At 52.0% G+C, this 18,202-nt stretch overlaps 9 protein-coding genes across 9 annotated transcripts; 5 read left to right on the plus strand and 4 right to left on the minus strand.

The window, feature by feature from the left end:
- Positions 1 to 37: 37 nt before the first annotated feature.
- On the minus strand, positions 38 to 1,991 carry N0V89_011981 (uncharacterized protein; the record flags this gene model as incomplete). The annotated part of the gene is made up of 2 exons (XM_056220707.1): positions 38 to 1,293; positions 1,343 to 1,991. 2 exons carry the CDS (start codon positions 1,989 to 1,991, stop codon positions 38 to 40), a joined length of 1,905 nt encoding a protein of 634 aa, XP_056066010.1.
- A 1,158-nt stretch (positions 1,992 to 3,149) lies between these two features.
- AIM6_2 (Altered inheritance of mitochondria protein 6) lies at positions 3,150 to 4,811 on the plus strand (the record flags this gene model as incomplete). The annotated part of the gene is made up of 4 exons (XM_056220708.1): positions 3,150 to 3,191; positions 3,449 to 3,695; positions 3,744 to 3,749; positions 3,802 to 4,811. 4 exons carry the CDS (start codon positions 3,150 to 3,152, stop codon positions 4,809 to 4,811), a joined length of 1,305 nt encoding a protein of 434 aa, XP_056066011.1.
- Positions 4,812 to 4,981: 170 nt separating this feature from the next.
- N0V89_011983 (uncharacterized protein) lies at positions 4,982 to 5,618 on the minus strand (the record flags this gene model as incomplete). The annotated part of the gene is made up of 2 exons (XM_056220709.1): positions 4,982 to 5,364; positions 5,483 to 5,618. The coding sequence occupies 2 exons, from the start codon at positions 5,616 to 5,618 to the stop codon at positions 4,982 to 4,984; spliced, it is 519 nt and encodes a 172-aa protein (XP_056066012.1).
- Positions 5,619 to 5,992: 374 nt separating this feature from the next.
- N0V89_011984 (uncharacterized protein) lies at positions 5,993 to 7,167 on the plus strand (the record flags this gene model as incomplete). Its single annotated transcript, XM_056220710.1, has 2 exons — positions 5,993 to 6,323; positions 6,461 to 7,167. The coding sequence occupies 2 exons, from the start codon at positions 5,993 to 5,995 to the stop codon at positions 7,165 to 7,167; spliced, it is 1,038 nt and encodes a 345-aa protein (XP_056066013.1).
- A 1,350-nt stretch (positions 7,168 to 8,517) lies between these two features.
- N0V89_011985 (uncharacterized protein) lies at positions 8,518 to 9,078 on the plus strand (the record flags this gene model as incomplete). Its single annotated transcript, XM_056220711.1, has 1 exon — positions 8,518 to 9,078. The coding sequence occupies one exon, from the start codon at positions 8,518 to 8,520 to the stop codon at positions 9,076 to 9,078; it is 561 nt and encodes a 186-aa protein (XP_056066014.1).
- A 47-nt stretch (positions 9,079 to 9,125) lies between these two features.
- Positions 9,126 to 12,341, minus strand: N0V89_011986 (uncharacterized protein; the record flags this gene model as incomplete). Its single annotated transcript, XM_056220712.1, has 4 exons — positions 9,126 to 10,089; positions 10,155 to 12,062; positions 12,183 to 12,239; positions 12,289 to 12,341. The coding sequence occupies 4 exons, from the start codon at positions 12,339 to 12,341 to the stop codon at positions 9,126 to 9,128; spliced, it is 2,982 nt and encodes a 993-aa protein (XP_056066015.1).
- A 1,306-nt stretch (positions 12,342 to 13,647) lies between these two features.
- N0V89_011987 (uncharacterized protein) lies at positions 13,648 to 14,668 on the plus strand (the record flags this gene model as incomplete). The annotated part of the gene is made up of 2 exons (XM_056220713.1): positions 13,648 to 14,380; positions 14,430 to 14,668. The coding sequence occupies 2 exons, from the start codon at positions 13,648 to 13,650 to the stop codon at positions 14,666 to 14,668; spliced, it is 972 nt and encodes a 323-aa protein (XP_056066016.1).
- Positions 14,669 to 15,143: 475 nt separating this feature from the next.
- On the plus strand, positions 15,144 to 16,387 carry N0V89_011988 (uncharacterized protein; the record flags this gene model as incomplete). The annotated part of the gene is made up of 2 exons (XM_056220714.1): positions 15,144 to 15,508; positions 15,574 to 16,387. The coding sequence occupies 2 exons, from the start codon at positions 15,144 to 15,146 to the stop codon at positions 16,385 to 16,387; spliced, it is 1,179 nt and encodes a 392-aa protein (XP_056066017.1).
- Positions 16,388 to 16,601: 214 nt separating this feature from the next.
- N0V89_011989 (uncharacterized protein) lies at positions 16,602 to 18,154 on the minus strand (the record flags this gene model as incomplete). The annotated part of the gene is made up of 3 exons (XM_056220715.1): positions 16,602 to 17,134; positions 17,184 to 17,817; positions 17,867 to 18,154. The coding sequence occupies 3 exons, from the start codon at positions 18,152 to 18,154 to the stop codon at positions 16,602 to 16,604; spliced, it is 1,455 nt and encodes a 484-aa protein (XP_056066018.1).
- Positions 18,155 to 18,202: the final 48 nt, after the last annotated feature.

Genomic DNA, 18,202 nt, shown 5'->3' on the forward strand with positions numbered 1-18,202 from the left:
GCTATGGTATATGAATGATGTGATAGGTATTACAAGCTCAGTTCACTTCGGCGATCACCTCGCTCTTCTTCTTGCCCTTTGCCTTCTTCGAGGCCTTCCTCTTAATGCCATCTGCCACTAATCCTCGCTCCTTTCTCAATGCGTGCAATGCTTCCTCCGTCAACCCTTGTCGGAACATCTGCTCTACAATGAGCTTCTTCCGGCTGCGTTTATCTCCCACGCTGATGGTAATTCCAGCCGAGATGTTGCAGCTAATACTGCACGTCAGGATGACCGCCGTGAGAGCTTTAGGACGCTCCTTGTAGTATATGCCCCATGTGGTGCCGCCTAGAGCCATTTGAAATAAGGAGTGGCAGTCCAGGAGCACGACAATAGCTATGAGGAGGCGAACAGAGAAGGCGTGATGCGTGGTGGTTTCGTGAGGCTTGTAAAACGTGTGTGAGTTGGCGAGCTTGTTTTGATGATGTTCTAGCTTTTGCTGCTCGGCAGTCGTGAGAACAGGTTGTTCGGCTTCGCCGTCGTGGTCTTGGTCAACCTCCCATGCAGGTGTGTCTGGAAGCGTCGGGAGCTCGTTATGGTTTCTCAGTGCAGGAAGCCCACGCTCTTTCCTTAGTCTCCATGTCTTGTGCGCGTATTTGGCCACATACGCCATGTGATAAGTGTCAACTGCCCTCCAAGGCGCCAGACCGATACCAACCACACAGAACAGCGCTGTGAGAATCTGGTCACATATCTCGATGAAATACGCTTGTCGACCACGAACACTAATCCAACCGATGAGGAAAAGGACCCAGGCAGCGCCCCAGAAGGTCAAAAGAAAGGCGTACAAGGTGATGAGGAACCCAACCGGCTGGCGCACGTATCTCCCGAATCCGCGCATACTACGCCGGAATCTTGCTCGTCGAGAGTGTAACAGATGGCGCACACGATCGTTGAGCAACGCCTTCTCCTCCGCTGTCCATCCTGGTAGTGACGCACCATGTGGAAGCACAGCATAATTATGACCTTCGGAAACGCTAGTAAGGACCGAAGAAATGGTGTTTGTCCTCGTTAGCCGGCCCGCTTCAGGCGGACGCAGATGTCCAGTGGATTCTTGTGTCTCTTTCTCAATAATGTTCTCTTCCTCCGCATGCTGCTGCCCAGCTGGTTGTGTCTCTGCCATTTCTTCGTCGCTCGTGGATTGAGATTGCGAGAGCTCATATGTAGGCCGACGGTTGTAGAATCGTCCGAAGTTGGGTATGAATAATGAGTTCTGAACGTTGTTGAGAGTTGTGAGCGTCGACACTTCGGGATCTATACGAAATGTTAGTGCAATCGCCTCATGGTGGTGGAACATGCATACCTATAACATCAAGCAGGTCCACCACATCAGTGTCATATTCGCCAACCGGTAGATTGCGCGCGTGGCGCAGATTGATGGCAGATGCCTGCCTACCGAATCCTGGTCGTCGAGGGTTTCTTTCCGGTACTGCTGCTGGCGTATAGTAGCCGACTTGTGGCACTGAGTATCCCGAGCCCTCCTCATGAAGCGTCTGCAACGGCCCTGGCGTGGCTGATGCATGTCGCCGGATTTCCAAGTCGTCTATCTCCTTCAGGAGTGCTGGCTGTGGTCTGTCCGGCTCGGAAAAGCTGCGCCTACGATTTTCCTGCGCTTCCACATGGTCGCCCTGCAAATTTTGATCTGATCCCGCATGACGAATGCGAATTGAAGGCTGTCGCTCGATTCGCGATGCCTGCGATGCCTGCGATGCCTGCGGTGCTTGCGATGGACCAAAAGTTCGAGGCGTTTGCTGGTAGGGTGTCCGATGCGTAGTCGTCACGGTTGGGGATACGATCGTGGACGGATGCGGAGCGTTCGTTGTGACAGTCGTTCGAGGGCCGGTACCGCTGTAAGTTGTCGTTGTTATGGTCGGGCCATGGGTGGTGGTAGTAGAGGAGACGGTCGTTGACGTTGGTCTGGCGCCGTCATCGCGCCGCTGCGGTTGACTCATCCTTGCCTGACGCTACGTTCACGCACTGCACAGTAGCACGCGCACTTCGGTTTGAAGTCGGTGGACGACGATGTCATTTCTTCGGTGTTGATTTCTGACTGCGTGACAATCTCTCCTGCAGCCGCGCATGTTGGTAATCGGCGGGGGCGCGGAAAGAGCCAATCAGTGGGGCCAGATTTGCCTGATAGCCGCACCGATGGCGTACACAGAACCTCCTTTTTAAATCTTGCTTTCTTTCGCACTAGCGAAAGACTATGGGAATCTGGTCCTCAGATGGTCAATGCGATGGCATTCTGACCAGCTGGCACGGGCTGGCTGATCGCAGGCCGGGTCCTACCGCGGCTGTCCATTCCTACGTCGCCGAGAGACAGTAGGTACCACGCACTACGAACTCGCACCAGGAGCCAGCGCTACTTCAATTACAAACGCCATCGTGAAAGCAAGTCTTTACAAAAACCAATAGGGGTATAGAAATTGCAATATGCCATCCACAGTCTGCGTACGTCGGCGCATGCCGAGTACTGCATCTCGGGGACAGAACCATCGAGGTGGACAGTATTGAAACCAGACTACATTTCGCAACCACAACAACATGAGTGCAACCTGATCGATGAACGCCTACTTCTTGGATGTAAAATTCGTATCAGCAATACGATAGAGGGCACCTTCGTGGCCGCGAGTATGAAAACGGTTCTAAACATCGAAGTAAACTTCGTCATAGAGCAGCCTCACAGCTCTCCTTCCCAAACCATCTTGGCCCCTGGCGCCCGCGCCGATCTCGTAGATCCTGTCCTCGCGATAGGAGCTACCACGTGTGGTTTTGCATGGTTGCGCATTTACGGCCCCCAGCAGGCGTAGCCTGCCAATCTCCGCCGGCCTCGAAATGGAAGAAACATCGTTACGAAAAGCTCGCATCGCCTCTCTCGTACGGAATAGCGAGCAACGATTGGCGAAAACCACTATATTGTGGCACGATTCGAGCGTAATAGTTACTTGACGCACGCACCTTTAATAAATACACCTAAATTAGGAGCATGGATGCATCTCAATATGACAGTCAACGGGCTCTTATGGTAACACGACGCCCCTCGATGTCCGTCTTCAGCCTCGACACAGCCTTGCGCTGTCGATCGTACTTTTGTTTCGTTTTAAGAAGCCATGGTCGCCTTACTGATCAGCAGTCTGTGGGTCGATCTTTTCGTACGTGTACTCATACCCACTCCGAGTCGACACTCAAGTACTTGAAGTTGCACTGAGTAAAGCAACTATTGTTCCCTCAGTAGCATTTCCAAACTTTCTAGCACAGTAGCACGTAAATCGCTGTACCAGCTTGTATTTACTGCGCTTTGTGCTTTGCGTTGGCACGATGTATACCGATCAGCTCTGTCTCGCTTTACTAATTCCTGTATGTATCCAGTCCGTTGATTTCTGCAAGCCTCTAAGTTCTCCCTTTATAGAGCGCCCTCGCTCTTCCCGCGGCTCAAGCAAAGTCCGATTACATATCGTCATGTGGCCCAGATTGGATGGCTGTCAATGATGTGAAGACCAATCATGGAGCTGTGCAGCGAGTTGGGTATAACACTGCGGTGGATTCTTTCTGCGACAAGGCTGGGGGTATCAAGGTGGGCGCAGGTGCTTACATGTCTATGGCAACCCGAGTCTGGCTTGACTACGGCAGCAATCCGGAGACAACTGGGTTAAATGGTTGGGTATATTTTGAAATCCATAACAAACAGAACAGCGACCATGTAGTAGATGGTAAGACTACGAGTCCAACGCACACGTTTCAAATCACTGACATTGCAACAAGCTGCGAGCTGCAAACAATACTTGAAGAAGCTCTCTGAAGACACTAGTGGTAATTCGTGCTACGGACCGTCAAACAAGGACACAAAAGGAGGAACATGGCAGGTTGGGAATGACGCCGTTTCCTACCATGCGCTGGCGAACAAGTTTCCCCCATCAGCCGATTCCGTGGACAAGGTCGTCACGCAGACTGGCGCCATTTCAAACTTGGGCGACGGCGGCAAGGGTAACACACTTGACCCTTTCCCAACCTACGCGTTTAATGACGTTGCGCCTTTCGCATGCCACTCACACAACGACTACACTCGCGACAAGGCGCTGTACTCCGCTCTAAGTGCCGGCTGTATCTCAGTAGAAGCCGATATCTGGATCCACGACACCAAGCTCGTCGTTGGCCACACCGACCCCGGATCCAACGGCCAGACCTTCGTCAACCTCTACGTCAACCCCCTGAAGAAGCTCATAGACGAGCGGAAAGCCATCTTCCCCGCGAAGACCGACCAACCGCTTGACCTATTAATTGACTTCAAAAACAGCGGCTCAGACGCAGACAAAGCATGGGACCAGCTCGTCGCCGACCTCCAGCCCCTCCGAGACGCAGGCTACCTCAGCCACTACGACGGCACCTTCAAACAAGGCCTCATCACCGTCGTAGCCTCCGGCAACGCCATCAAAGACGGTTCCTCATCTGCGCCATCGCCCATTGCGAAGGCGCTCTCTGACGCAACGAATCCTCAGCGTGCGATCTTCGTCGATGCTGTTGTTCACAAAGATATGTCGCACTTCGACTCATCGAATGCGTACTTTGCTAGCGCGAAGTGGAGCGATGCAGTGCCGAATGGGCTGCCGATCTCGGGAGATGCGAAGACGAAGCTGGACGAAGCGCATTCTAAGGGGTTTAAGGTGAGGTATTGGGATATTCCGGGGAAGGACAGTTGGCAGCAGATTGTGGATGCAGGTGTGGACCGATTGAATGTGGATGATTTGCAGTATGTTGCGGGCATAGATTGGTAGATCTACGGCGGAACTCCTATCAAGGAGCGCATCGATGTCTTCGACACCCATATATCAAAAGACATGATGCTGTAATCATATGCGGAAGTCTGGCCGATATTCGTGCATGCTAGCTCAAAAGATGCAACGACAAGCCAATAATTCTGAAACCTTTGCGGACCTAGGACCCCTCAGTCAAGCGCTTTTTCCAGCTCCACGCTTGCCCCAGCCTCTGAGCCCATCCGTATCTCCCGCTCCTTATCTAAAGCCTCCACCCTCCTCCTCGCAGCAGCCAGCTTCCTTCTCGTCCTGGCTTGGCCCGCCCAATGACTGTACTTCTTCCCAGCCCATACGTTCCTCGCTCTTCGATCCTTGTGTGAGTCTGGAAGATCCTCGAATTCGTCATCCGCTTCAGTTTCCACAGACTTGAGCTTGTTTAGCTTATTAGCTGCTTCCCGTGCTGTTCGCTCGCGTTTCTCGATGATGCTAGCAATGAACTCGCTGTCGCCCGGGATTTTCTTGCTGTCAGTAGTGCTCGCGCTGGGGTTAATCTTTTTGAAGAAGAGGTAGGCGGCTAAGATAATTATCAGCGCAGGGTATCATAGACGGAACCCTCAAAGTTGAATGAAAGGTACTATTCTGCAACTCGTGCGGCACCAATCGTTTTGACTTTGACAAGGGTGAATGCTTACCGCTCACAGAAACACCGAGAACTAATATAGTCGGTATAATGGGCAGCATTCCTGTATCCTGTCGTTTGACAAGTTCGAAAATCGTGTTGACTGCGACCCGCCAGGAGCGAAGGTGACTAGGGATGTGGCTAGTCATTGCGTTTGCGGGCTGTTATGTTTGTAGACTGCATAGGCTTCGATGCGAACGCAGCAGATTTTAGTGAAATGAAGGTGAAAGCGCCTTGGTGAAGGTTCCACCAAATGCGCAAGTCACCATACCGGAAGCAAGAGCAGGCGCGGTCCAGTATCAATCCCCTGCACTTACCACTTGCAGTGACACTTCGCCCTGACCAAATTCAGTGGATGACGTATGTCCCAGCCTCTGGTGCAGCATGGAAAATGGCGTCTCTCACCTGCACACACGCACCGCCACATTTTTAACACGATCGTGTATAGAAAGCGCGTACCTTTTAACAGAAGATTGTATCGCTCCGCTCAGTCCGCGAACATCCAGTCTACGAGCTCCCAAGGATGGCGACAGAGCCCAGTGCGCTCAACAACGCCCGCGAGAGCTCGAAACGCCCCTCACCTCAAGCGCCTGCTACACCGGAACCTCCATCGTCAACCTTCGCAGAGCTACCGCTCGAACTCCGTCAATTAGTCTACCATCATATGCTGGTAGACAACGGCAGCGAAAAAGTGATCAAGGTCGCCCTAAACGACACACAGTTTAGGTCTGAGTCGCTCGAGAACGTCGCCGGGGCCATTCGCGTGAGCAAGTCTATCTCGAACGAACTACTGGACTATATCTTCGGCATGTTCGCCTTCTCGCTCAGTGATCTGGCTCCTTCGAGTTACAGCAGTAAGTAAAATCAAGGTAACAGTGTTCTGGCATAGTTTACAAGTGCGCTGTGTCGCCATAAGGTAGCCGTTGGCTGCCGAACGTTCACAGACGACCCTGCGGTTATGTTGGTGGCTTTCGCTAACCTCATAACTTAGTACTCCAGAAGTTCTGCGACCGGATCGGCAAGATGAACGTCGAATTCATAAAGGAGATAATCATTCCTCATCTCCTCTCCCACGATGTCGATGCTTTGCAGTGGGTCAACTTCGATGCCCATTTTCGGCAAACCTCGCGCTGGCGAGTCGACGTAGGCATAAGCAACCGGATCTTCGAGCTTCAATATAGGAAACTATTGGACCGCCTGCCTTCCATGAAACATATGAAAGTCGGATTGGACTGGCCTTGTGCCATCAACAACTTTGTACAGCCGCATCGTGAGGACGAGCCTCTGGGTTTGTTTAAGAGTTCATTCTCGATTAACAGGCACGGCGTTTCTGTTGCAGTGCACCCCGGACTGTGGTGGCTACTAGCTGAGCTCTACGCCCGGAACGTCAGCTTTGGTATCTACTGGACAGATGTTCGAGAATACTTTCATGTCTGGAATTATGAACGAGTGGAAGCCGTTCTGATTACCGAGGAAGAAATGAGGGTGCAAAGGCGGATGATTGTGCAGGTGCTGAGTTATGTTCTTGAGTCGTTCGGTAGCCGGAAGACGTCGAGTGTCTCTGACTTGGGTACGCTACCGGACGATCTCTTCGCGTATGGCATCGGAGTAGAATACCTCGGAGATGGGCCGAGGCCGCAGTTGTATAAAGCCCTAAGTGCGAGCTTACAGTTACTCGATTTTCGGGGAAACTTCTAGAAAGAGGCTGATTAGTGTTCTGCATAACCGGAGGAATGTGACGACTTTTGAGTTGTTAAGTAGTCATAGGTATATATCTGTATTGCCAGAGTATTCAAATTGTGCGAGCGTCATGCCTCCCGAACACCCACGCGCTTCACTGGCGCTGTTGTGTATTGACCTCCACCATTAGTTTAAAATTAGGGTGAGAATTAGGATTGATGGATTTGCCGTAGGTATTTGACGCCTGAAGAATTCATCCAGCTATTGAGGAAGATGCCTTTCAGCTCTTTTTTCGACTGTACGTTCGCTCCTCATTGGTCGCCTCGCGAGCGAAGAACGACGAGAAGCTTGCGTTCGATGCAGCACATGACGTGAAACCCTAGACAGAGAATCTCGAGGTGAGTGAGAAGGGAATTAGAGAAGCCACAGAGTTGCTCAATACAAAGAAGAGATATCATGGACTGTTGGTTGCGGAGGGGGCGCGGATATTATATCGCGGACTGCCGCCTTTCGTACAGCCTAACGAGACAGTATCCCACACGGTAGCTCAGACATCGATACTGCGACGATGAATTGGAGCCATAGCCCTCAAGAAGCCGGCGCCAAGGCCGGGAACGCGAGTCCACGTGACATGACGAAATAATCCTGCACTAACCCCTGATTCGGCTCTCGGTTACCAGCAAATGCCTGCAACTTTCCGATAGCTTCAGCTACTCGACATCTACACTTTACTCAACAACCCGAAACCATATTCCAATGGTGTCCGGCACAAATGTACGGCATCCCAGTAATCATACTTATGGTACTGCTGACATTGGGCTCATAGGATGCACAGACACCGCCGTTAGTCTCACTGGCCGCCGGCGGTGTAGCGGGCGGCATTGAAGCATTTACCTCTGTAAGATTTAGCATTGATTGGCGATAAGCGATTTATCCGTACTGACATTTTCTATATAGTATCCTTTGGAATTTGCGAAGACAAGGGTGCAATTGCGCCAGCAGAAGGGCATCCCGACACCACGGAACCCGTTCCGGGTAGTTACACAAGTCTACCAGAGGGAAGGTTTGAGAGCTTTATATAAAGGCTGCGCTGCACTTGTAGTCGTAAGTGATCGTTCTCTACTCAAGTTCTCCTCAATCCTCATGTTCTTGATTTTATAACATGTTTTCTTTCTTATCATGTCGCGTTGTGTCGGAATTGCCTTTCCGGGAAAATCCGAGTTACGAACAAGACTCAATTGCCAACCTACGCTCTAGGGATCCATAGCAAAAGATGGTGTGCGTTTTCTGTTCTTCGACCAGATCAAACATGCATTCGCCGATAAGGAGACGGGCACACTTTCACCCGGCCGCAACTTGCTGGCTGGCATGACAGCAGGCGTAGTAGCAAGTATCACAGCAGTCACACCCACGGAGCGCATAAAGACAGCTCTCATCGACGATGCTCGTAACGAGAAGCGTTTTAGATCCGGATTACACGCGACTCGCGTCATCTGGCAAGAGCATGGAATTCTAGGCTTGTACCGTGGGTTTGCTGGGACAACGCTGAAGCAGGCCTCTGCGACCGCGTTCCGCATGGGGACGTACAACATCCTGAAAGACTACGAAAAGAAGAGGGACATTCAACAAAATACCCTGATCAACTTCGCTAACGGTTCTGTTGCCGGTGTTGTGACTACATTAGCCACCCAGCCCTTCGATGTCATAAAGACCAGAAGTCAGTCTGCGCGTGGCGCAAGCACAGTGGAGGCCGTAAAGAGTGTATTACTAGACTATGGGATTCGAGGATTTTGGAAAGGCACAACAATGAGATTGGGTAGAACCGTGTTTAGTGGAGGGATTTTGTTCACAAGCTACGAGGCTGCGGTGAAGATAATTGAGCCACTGTACTCGGGTGCGAAGCACAAAGTGGTTTCAGAAGCTGCATAGTACCGCATAATGTGTTTATTCCCCTTCACGCTATTCGAGGTTCCATCTTACGACTTCCCATCGTACTCGTCAATTACACTGATTGGCTTCACAAACTTGCCCATTGGTTTGTATTCCAGGTGGTCCAACCCGAAGCCCTTCGGTCCTCCTATCTCAATGCCTTTGGGAGTGGTCCATCGCTCACTTGCCGTTATGCCAATCACTAACACCAGTAACCCATAGCGGTACTCCGGCGTTCCGATGGCCTCGCCATTCTGGGCATCAATGACCGAGATTAAGTCCGGTACAATAGCTAGTACATCCTCGTTCTTCTCTTCACCGGTTTCGGTCTCCACACCCTCATGCAATCGAATCGCAGCGATGTTCTCGTTCTTGAAGGGGATCTTGATCTTGCCCGCGAACTGTGTGCCTTCGGTACCCTCGACTATGACTTCACCGTAGATGTGGCCCATCCAGAGCTTGCGTTCTACGCCGACAATCTTACCCTTGAACAGGACACGTCCAGTTTCCGGTCCTCCAACAGCGTCGATAATCGATTCAGCGACATTGTCGATGCGATTCTCCTTTCGCGCGCGAGCAACTTCTCGGCCAATTCTCCACGATAGCGAAATTGTGTGCTCCACTGCCCATCTCCGCGTCTCTGACCCTGTCACCGGGCCATCCGCAGTGCCTACATGGCTTCCCATCTGGCTTAGCGCAGCTCTAATCACTTGCTCGACTTTCAAGTCACTGGTCGCAGTCGGCATATACAGGATGTTGCCATTGCCGTCGGCTACGGAGACAGGTGCGAAAACTATCGGCCTTTCTCCGAATACAACGGGAGTTGTTTGCCATTTTGTCGGATACGCACGGCCCATCCAATCGCCGTCAACGCATGGGATGTTCATGTTGGACGATGCGCCTAGTACAAGACCTTGCAGTCCATTTGAGCCGCCGATCTCTAAAGGTATGATGTGTGTTGCGCGTCCGCCTGGGAAGAGTTTGTACATGTGCACTTGAGCGTCCATCATCCTGCAAGTGCAATTAGCAACGCCATTCGCACACATATGTTGATGATGAGGCACTTTGAGACTTACTCGTCCCCGGACAGCTTCTCGATGCCCACTGTTGGACTTCCTGCGCCACCTCCGCTTCCGACGCGGTCGTCGTCTTTCAGGTCATCTGGATTCATGACAAGTATGGTCTGACCGTTTCGCAGCATTTGGCGCACCCGCAGCATGGTAGAGTAAGGCGAGCCACCTCCACCCGTTCCGAGAATGTAGCATCCGATTGTTATCCACTGTAGGTCGGTTTCTGATATATGCCATTCCCGGTTCACTACTTTAGGCCTGTAGCTTGAGAAGTCTATATCCACAGCTGGGTCCTCTTCAACGTCGTTTGCTTCGGTTGATGGAGGAGTACTGTTGTTTGACGGGCCGCTCGGCTCTGCTGTTTCTTCTTCGTGACTAGACTCGATACGCATCGTCGCAAAGTCGGCTGACCGCGTGTAGTCGAAGTCTCCCGCTGCTCTCACGATGAAGCGAGACTTGTGCGCTATGTACGCCAAGGGCAGTGATTCTACCTCAACGACCTCGACCGATTCTGCCGATGCGCCTGCCTCGATGGTTTTTTGCTTTGCCTCTTCTTCTATCTCGGCCTGCAACTCTTTCGCACTGGTCTTCTCGGTCGACTTCACGGTATCGATGACGGCGCTTACTCTTGCCATCGCAGCGCCAATTGCGTTGGCTACGCCAGACCACTCAGGTTTGATGACGCGGCTTGCACCTTTGAGCTCGTCGGGCGCGACAACAGCGCCTCCACCAACGAGCAGAACGGGTAGGTCCTCCGGCGAGGTCTTCATAGTGTCAATGATTTCTTCTAGCATGCGTTTCGTTTCCGTCTTGAAAGCATCGATGTCTTCCTCAGCCAGTTTTCCTTGGACCTTGCTTGAGTCGCCAATCGCAAGATCCTTAGCTGCTGCGACTATATAGTCAGTCGCAGTTGGCACATCTCCCCCAAATACCAATGCCTTCTCGGGAAGCTTATAGCCGACCGACTCTGGTCCAACATGCATCTTCCCATCAATCCTGCGTACAAGGGAACCACCACCGAGGCCAATGCTCTTCACGTCAGGATAGGAGAAGTTCATCCGAACGCCCGAAAGCTCCGAATATGCAGCTTGTTGTCTCGGGAAGCCATTCGCAAGGAGCAATCCTACGTCCGTGGTGGTGCCGCCGACATCGACTACCATCATTGCCTCGCCATGATCTTGCTTGCCGACGAGGAAAGCAGCACCGCGCATGCTATTCGTCGGGCCTGAACTGAATGTACGGATAGGCAGGCGCGCAGCCGCATCTCCAGAAAGGATCGTGCCGTCATTCTGTGTTATGAACACAGGACAGTCCAGCCCGAGCTTCTTGATGGGTTCCTGAAACGAAGCTATCGTCCGCCGCGCAAACGACAACACAGAGGCATTCAATATCGCTGCATTTTCCCTTTCCAAGAAGCCCAAGTTCGCCACTGTCTTGCTCAACACGACATCTACATTTCCTAATTCCCTTATGACGATCTCAGCTGCGCGCTCTTCTTGCTTCTCTACCGTATCAATCGGTGAAAAGATACCGTTGATGACTATACTCTTGATGCCCTTCTCTTTGATGATCTTGCATTGTTCCACGATCTCAGCCTCACGAATTTCGGAGATGAGACTGCCGTCTACTTCGAGACCGCCTTTTAGCAGGGCGTGATGGCCAAGGATCAGGTTGCGCAGTGGAGCGGGCCAGTCGATACAGGGTGGAGCATGCTTGCTGAAGGGGGCGCCGAGTCGGATGACAGCAACGCGGGAGAGGCGCGTATGATCCCGTGTTATCACTGCATTGACAAAATGGGTCGTTCCGATGGTGACGCTTGCTACCGATGATGGCTCAATCGATGCAGATTTGAACATCGTGGTGATTGCCGCTGCGATGCCATGGCTGGGGTCTGTCGTTGTCGGTGCTTTGTGCCTATGATATTTGTAAGTAATTCATCGTCTGAAAGCTGTTCTGCTGCTGATATTCCGTAGCATACAAGTGAACATGTAGTCACGTGTCGCTGCTCGCATCCTACTCACCACGCGACAATACCCCCTGTCAGCCTCCTTTGACCTTGTAGGGTCAATGATTACTCCATCGGTGTTCGTGCTAACAAGGTGTTATTCGCCTTGTGAGTATCGCCATCGTGATAGCTTACCCGCCCACATCTACACCTATGCGCAGATTCCTTTGCCCAGCTGCAGAACCCATAGTTGATACAGGTGCCTAGAAGAGACAGCCGGGAGAAGAGGGGAAGTAGCAATTTGCGTGGGGTGTAGCAGCTGCATGATCAGATAAGAGACGTCGCAGCCGAACATCGGACGGTAAAACTCCGAAGGTGGGGTTGTTACGAGTGGTTACCCAACTCCACCTTACCTAAAGTCGATCTCAACCCGCTGCATTGCATGGTATATCTCGACTCTCATTCGGCCAGTGGTAGCATTCACTACCAGGTGCTTTATCAATCTGATTAGATGGAACCCCGCACTCGCACTTCGCTCGTATCACGACTGCAGTTGCTACCTCTGCCGATCTGTACATCTCTGGCAAGCGCAACATGCCCTCGCCTGACTTGCTTGATTGCTTATCATGCGTTTCAATCATATACAATATTGTGCCACAAACGATTTTCGCGTCAGATTCTACGGTTGCTTTTTCTAAATCTCAGGTAATATGGCTATCCGCCAGCGTTTCGCAGCCTTCGACGATAGCATTCGCCTACAGGGCGATACAGCAAAGCATGAGCAGACCGACGCCTGGAGCAACCGCGATCTTATTCCGCTGCCACCTTCACGGAGAACATGGGGCTGGTTCAACTTCTTTGGTTTCTGGAGCATAGCTTCTTTGAATCTCTCCAACTGGCAGACGCCGAATACGTACCTTAGTAGGTTCACATGATAAGGACGAGGCTTTTGTCCATATTGATCAGACGCAGCAATGGGCCTCTCAGTTCGCCAGGCCATGCTCATTATCGTCGTGGGCCGAATACTTATCTCTATGTTCTCGACATTGGTTGCTTGGGCTGGCCTTAAATGGCACATTGGCTTCACGGTGCAGAACAGGTATTCGTGGGGTATGAGAGCTAGCTACATCCCACTTACGCAACGTATCCTGCTAAACTTCATATGGAATGCGGTACAATGTATGAAGCAACCTTTCGACCTTCAAGTTGATAATTGACAGTGGTCTAGGTTGGAACGGTGGGCGGCTTTGCGCTGTCTGCATCACCGCGATTTGGCCTTCATTTGCGCGTATCGAGAACACATTCGGCCCAGACATGCCAACAACTACCTACGAATTTGTCGGTTTTGTCGTCTTCTGGTTCCTCTCAACGCCATTTCTCTGGATCAGACCAGAAAAGTTCAAGATTCCGTTTCTCATCGTATGTACCTGGTGTTCCGTTGGAATGTTGGCGTGGATGATCTGGGCATTGGCTGTCGCAAAGGGCGTCGGTCCTCTTTGGAACACGGGCCAACAATTACCCGCAGGATCGCGTTGGTCTTCCTCATGGCTCATCATGGCTGGAATTAATCAGTCCATCGGAGGTCTAGCAGCCGGGATTACGAACGGTTCGGACTTTTCACGTTATGCGTCTTCTCGAAGGCACTACCTCATTGGCACCATTTCCAGCTGCCTAGTCACTGGCGTTCTGGTGTCGCTGATCGGATTGGTCACCGCTTCAGCTGCGCAGAAAATCTACGGCGAAGTCTACTGGAATCCTCCGGACTTGCTTATGGTCATGATGGACAATGGTAACGGATCCTCGAAATCACGTGCTGCGGTATTCTTTCTCTCCGCTGGCTTTGCGTTCACTGCCATGTTTGAGAACATCTGTGGCAACGCCATTGCAGGTGGCATTGACTTGGCTGGTCTTTTCCCTCGCTATATTGATATCCGGCGGGGAGCCATCATCACCTTTCTGGCCGCGTGGATTGTGCAGCCGTGGCAACTGATCAACCGTGCGACCACGTTCATCACTGTGCTCTCGTCTTTCTCGGTGTTTCTTGCGCCTATGATAGGCATAATGGCTTGTGACTACTATCTACTTCGCAAACGTAGAGTGCGACTTAGCCATCTGTACCGGACCGAAGATTCATCCTACTACTTCTGGAAAGGGATCAACTGGCGCGCGATTCCTGCGTGGATATGTGGATGGGCACCTACTATCGGTGGGCTCATTGTGACAGTTCGCATGGACCCGAATCCCTCGAGACCGTTGGTACAATTATATTACATGGCCTTTCTTATCGGTGAGTATTTGTTTACGCTTTGTGATCAGTGAGATATTGATCGTATTAGGTTTCTTCATCAGTGCGGTGGTATTTTACCTCCTTAATCTCGCGTTTCCCATACCCGACATGGACCAGATCGACGAAGTTGATGTATATGGCACATTTACCGAAGCAGAAGCACGCAAGCTTGGCGTGGTCTCACTCTCAGACGATGCTTCCATGGCTGGTATTACTGGCGCGGAGTACATGCAGACTTCGGTCGTTGGTGGGGACGAAGCGAAAGCCTTCCGAGATTACAAGGTCTGAACTCCGACGTAAAGAGTCTGCCGGTGGGAATCAATGACATTTGAAATTCTGTCCACAATTCGGTCCTCATACAATTATTTGTCAAGTTCATCGCGGCTCTGCCGGAGTAGTAAGCTTCGCATGTCCTGTTTGGCGTAGCTCCACGCTAGTGGTTGTAAGCCGCACGTAGCGTGAGGACTACATCCTCGAGAAGATGTCCAATCAGAGTCTGTTCTGTGCGAGGTATACACAAATGGTGGAGCTGTCTCGCCTCTCTCGACTTCTCTCTGGCATTCAATTCTAGCAGTGCCCTTCGGATCACTTGTTCAAGCGCAATTCTCAATTCAGCTTCCAACATCAGCATCAGTGGGGCGAAGGCGCAGGCACAGGCACAGGCAGGTATAGAAGATGTATAAAGAGCACAAGATTCGATCTAATTCAATACCGCATCACTTCTTCACTCATCAATCACCTCGCAGTATACCACCCTCAAGCAATGCTTCACCCAAAAGTCTCCATCGCGCTATCAGCGCTTGCTCTCACCCCCTTCGCCGCCTCCACCACCTACCCAGATTTCGTCCACCCCTCGAACGGCGACTGCAAAGATTACATTGTCAACAGCACCGTAACCTGGCCTCAACTTCAATGGAATCAAACCATCTATAAGAACAACTTCGAAGTCGTCGCCGTGCTGGCAAAAATCGCTGAGCAGGGCAAAGTCCCATTCAGCGCCTTCTCCGGCTCTAAGAATGTGACAATGACATTCCAAACCGCAGGCACGTTCTGCAAGCCGAAGGTGCTGAAAGACGGTAAGGAGGACACGGTGCTAGTGGCTACGCACGGCGCGGGCTTTGATCGACGGTAAGAGAGCTCTCTATCTTCCGCTTCCACACGATGAGTGTCTGTGCAAAGCTAACCTGCAAAAGCTACTGGGCCTCCTCCTACAAGCCAGAAGACTATAATTTCGCACAATACGCTCTCGCCGCCGGGTACTCCATCTTCTACTACGACCGCCTAGGCGTAGGCCACTCCTCCCGCCTCTCAGGCTACGAAGTGGAAGCAGGTCCACAAATCGAGCTGCTGGCTTCTATCCTCCGCTCTCTTCGCTTCGGACATTATACCCAGGACATCAAGCCCTCCAAGCTCGTCCTCATAGGCCACTCCTTCGGCTCCGCTATCTCAAACAATATTCTAGGCCGATATCCCGACCTCGCGGACGCAGCTATTCTAACGGGCTATGCGTTTCCTAGTATGGAAGATCCAGCATTTTATACCAGCGGGCTAGGCTTGTCTGTGTTCGGCTCGCGTATCGTTTCCACACTCCCGCCTTCCTCCAAGCCGCAATTCGCAAACACTTTCGACGACGGATGGCTCTCCTTCGTCGACAAATTCGCCTTCACAGAGTCTTTCCTCGGCGGCGAAGACTACGAAGTTCCCGCGGCTGAGTACTCGTTCAAGATCGCGCAGCCGTACTCCGCCGTCGACTTCCTCTCTGCGTTTGCGCAGATGACTGTGGCGGACAAGTTTGAAGGTAAAGTACTGTTTGCGCCGGCGGAGAGGGATTTGTTCTTCTGCGCGGGAGACTGCAAGGATACATATGCACGGGGTGTGCAGGGGAGGGCGTTCCCGAATAATAATACGGAGGTTTATTTCCAGGAGGGGAGTGGGCACGGACAGAATTTTGCGCTGAATGCGAAGGATATGTATGGGGAGGTTGTGAAGTTTGTGGATAGTTTGTAAGGGATTTGTGGAGCTGATGGGAGAGGGCGGATGGACGGGGAGGACGGGAAATTAAGGTTGAGTAGATGCGGGCGGCAGGTCGATAATATAGACAGACGTATATAGTAGAAGAAAAGAGCGGATGTCCCCTCGATATTGATCTCAGTCACTGTGATATCTTTATTCGTGCAATCGTATTTCACGATAAGATTAATATTTTACTAGCTCATACCATCTAAGGCAGAGGCTTCTGTGTCTTTACGACAAACGCACCACGGTCCATCGTGTTAATGAGGATGAACCCACTTGGGAATCCGCCCCAGTTACTCCAGCTGCCGCTGAACTTCAACGAGCCTCCATCCTCCATATCATCATCCTCAGGGTACGTGTCAAACCACCCAACCTCCCTGACACCACGGCCGGTGGGGTCCGTAGGAATAGACGAGATGTCGAGGATGCTCAGACCAGAGGTGTACATGCTCTGGTACGAGTACTTTCCGAAGATGTACTGGTTGTGATCGATCGTCTTGCGGGGGCCCTGGTAGTAGCCCGTCTGCTTGGGGTTCTCGAGGTCGCGGATGTCCCAGATGAAAGTCACGGGACGGCCGTTGGCGGCGACGCCGCGGCCCTCGACCTCGTCGTATTCGTCGTCGGAGATGAGCCATTCTTGGTTCTCTACGTCAAGCAACCAACCTTGATGCGTATAAGTCGCGCCCTCGTACGAGGTGATTGAGATGGTCTCGGGGAATTTCTTGTCGGTAACGTCGTCTATGTGTGTGTTAGCGTGCGTTGGAATGTGGAACGTGACTGGACTTACAGATGGTGATCGAGTCCTCGTTGTATGCATAGCAGATCTCACGGCCAAGGTATTTGGTATGGGGTCCCTTGTAGATGACACATTGGGCATCGTGGACGTAGCCGTCGTCCCTGGCGCATCCTGGGTTCTTAGGGCTGGAGGGGTCCGTCAGATCAAGGAAGATGAGACCGCTGAGGCAGCTGCTGTTGCGGGGCTGAGCACCAACAACAAATGCAAAATTGCTGGCAGAGTTGGCGAGGACGTTGTGCACACGTCCAAGAGGAAGGTCGTTCCAGTACCCTGTGAGGTCGGTGTCCGGGCTGAAGGTCACGGGACCCTTCTTGTAGTCAATGTCCAAGAGCTTCTTCAGGTCGAAGATCTGAATGCCATGGCCGGGCTCCTCGCTACCAACAACGATGTAGTGCTTGAATGTGCGGATCTCGCGCCATTGGCTGGGAGCGACACCGGTGGTCTGGGGAAGACGACCGAGGTATCGGAGCTTTCCAGCGGTGGTGATCTCCGCGAAAGCAGCACCATCACCCTGGGCAATGATGGCGAACTCACGTCCGTCATCACTAACCCATCCCCAAGAGCTTGAGCCCTTGCCAATGGAAGAGCCAAGGTCAGTGTGGGAAAGGAAGTGGTGAAGATTGATCTGTACATTGTGAGTGCCTGTCTAGAATTCATAAGATAATGTGACATACGTTATTGCAACGGAACTTGGTGCTGGCGTTGTTGCTGTGGAAAGGGTCCAACGGGGCAGCCAAGCCGTCCTTGCACTGAGCGAATGGAAGCTCAGGGAATTGAGGGCCATCGAGCGCGTTCAAGACACCCATCCGCTCCTGCATATCCCACTGAGCGTTCTTGTCGGACATGATTCTCTCATGCATGACACCCGAGTCATAGAGCTCAGCGGCTCGTTCCGGGTCCTTGGGGATCTCTTTGGCGAAAGCCACCGCCGCAAGGGCCGCGATTGCTGCAGCATACTTCATGATGGATCGGTTACCAGGTATCGGGGTAGGACTTGAGCCGCTGAAACC

Source organism: Didymosphaeria variabile, assembly GCF_027946475.1.
Source record: "Didymosphaeria variabile strain IMI 356815 chromosome Unknown scaffold_9, whole genome shotgun sequence".
NCBI classification, from domain to species: Eukaryota; Fungi; Ascomycota; class Dothideomycetes; order Pleosporales; family Didymosphaeriaceae; genus Didymosphaeria; species Didymosphaeria variabile.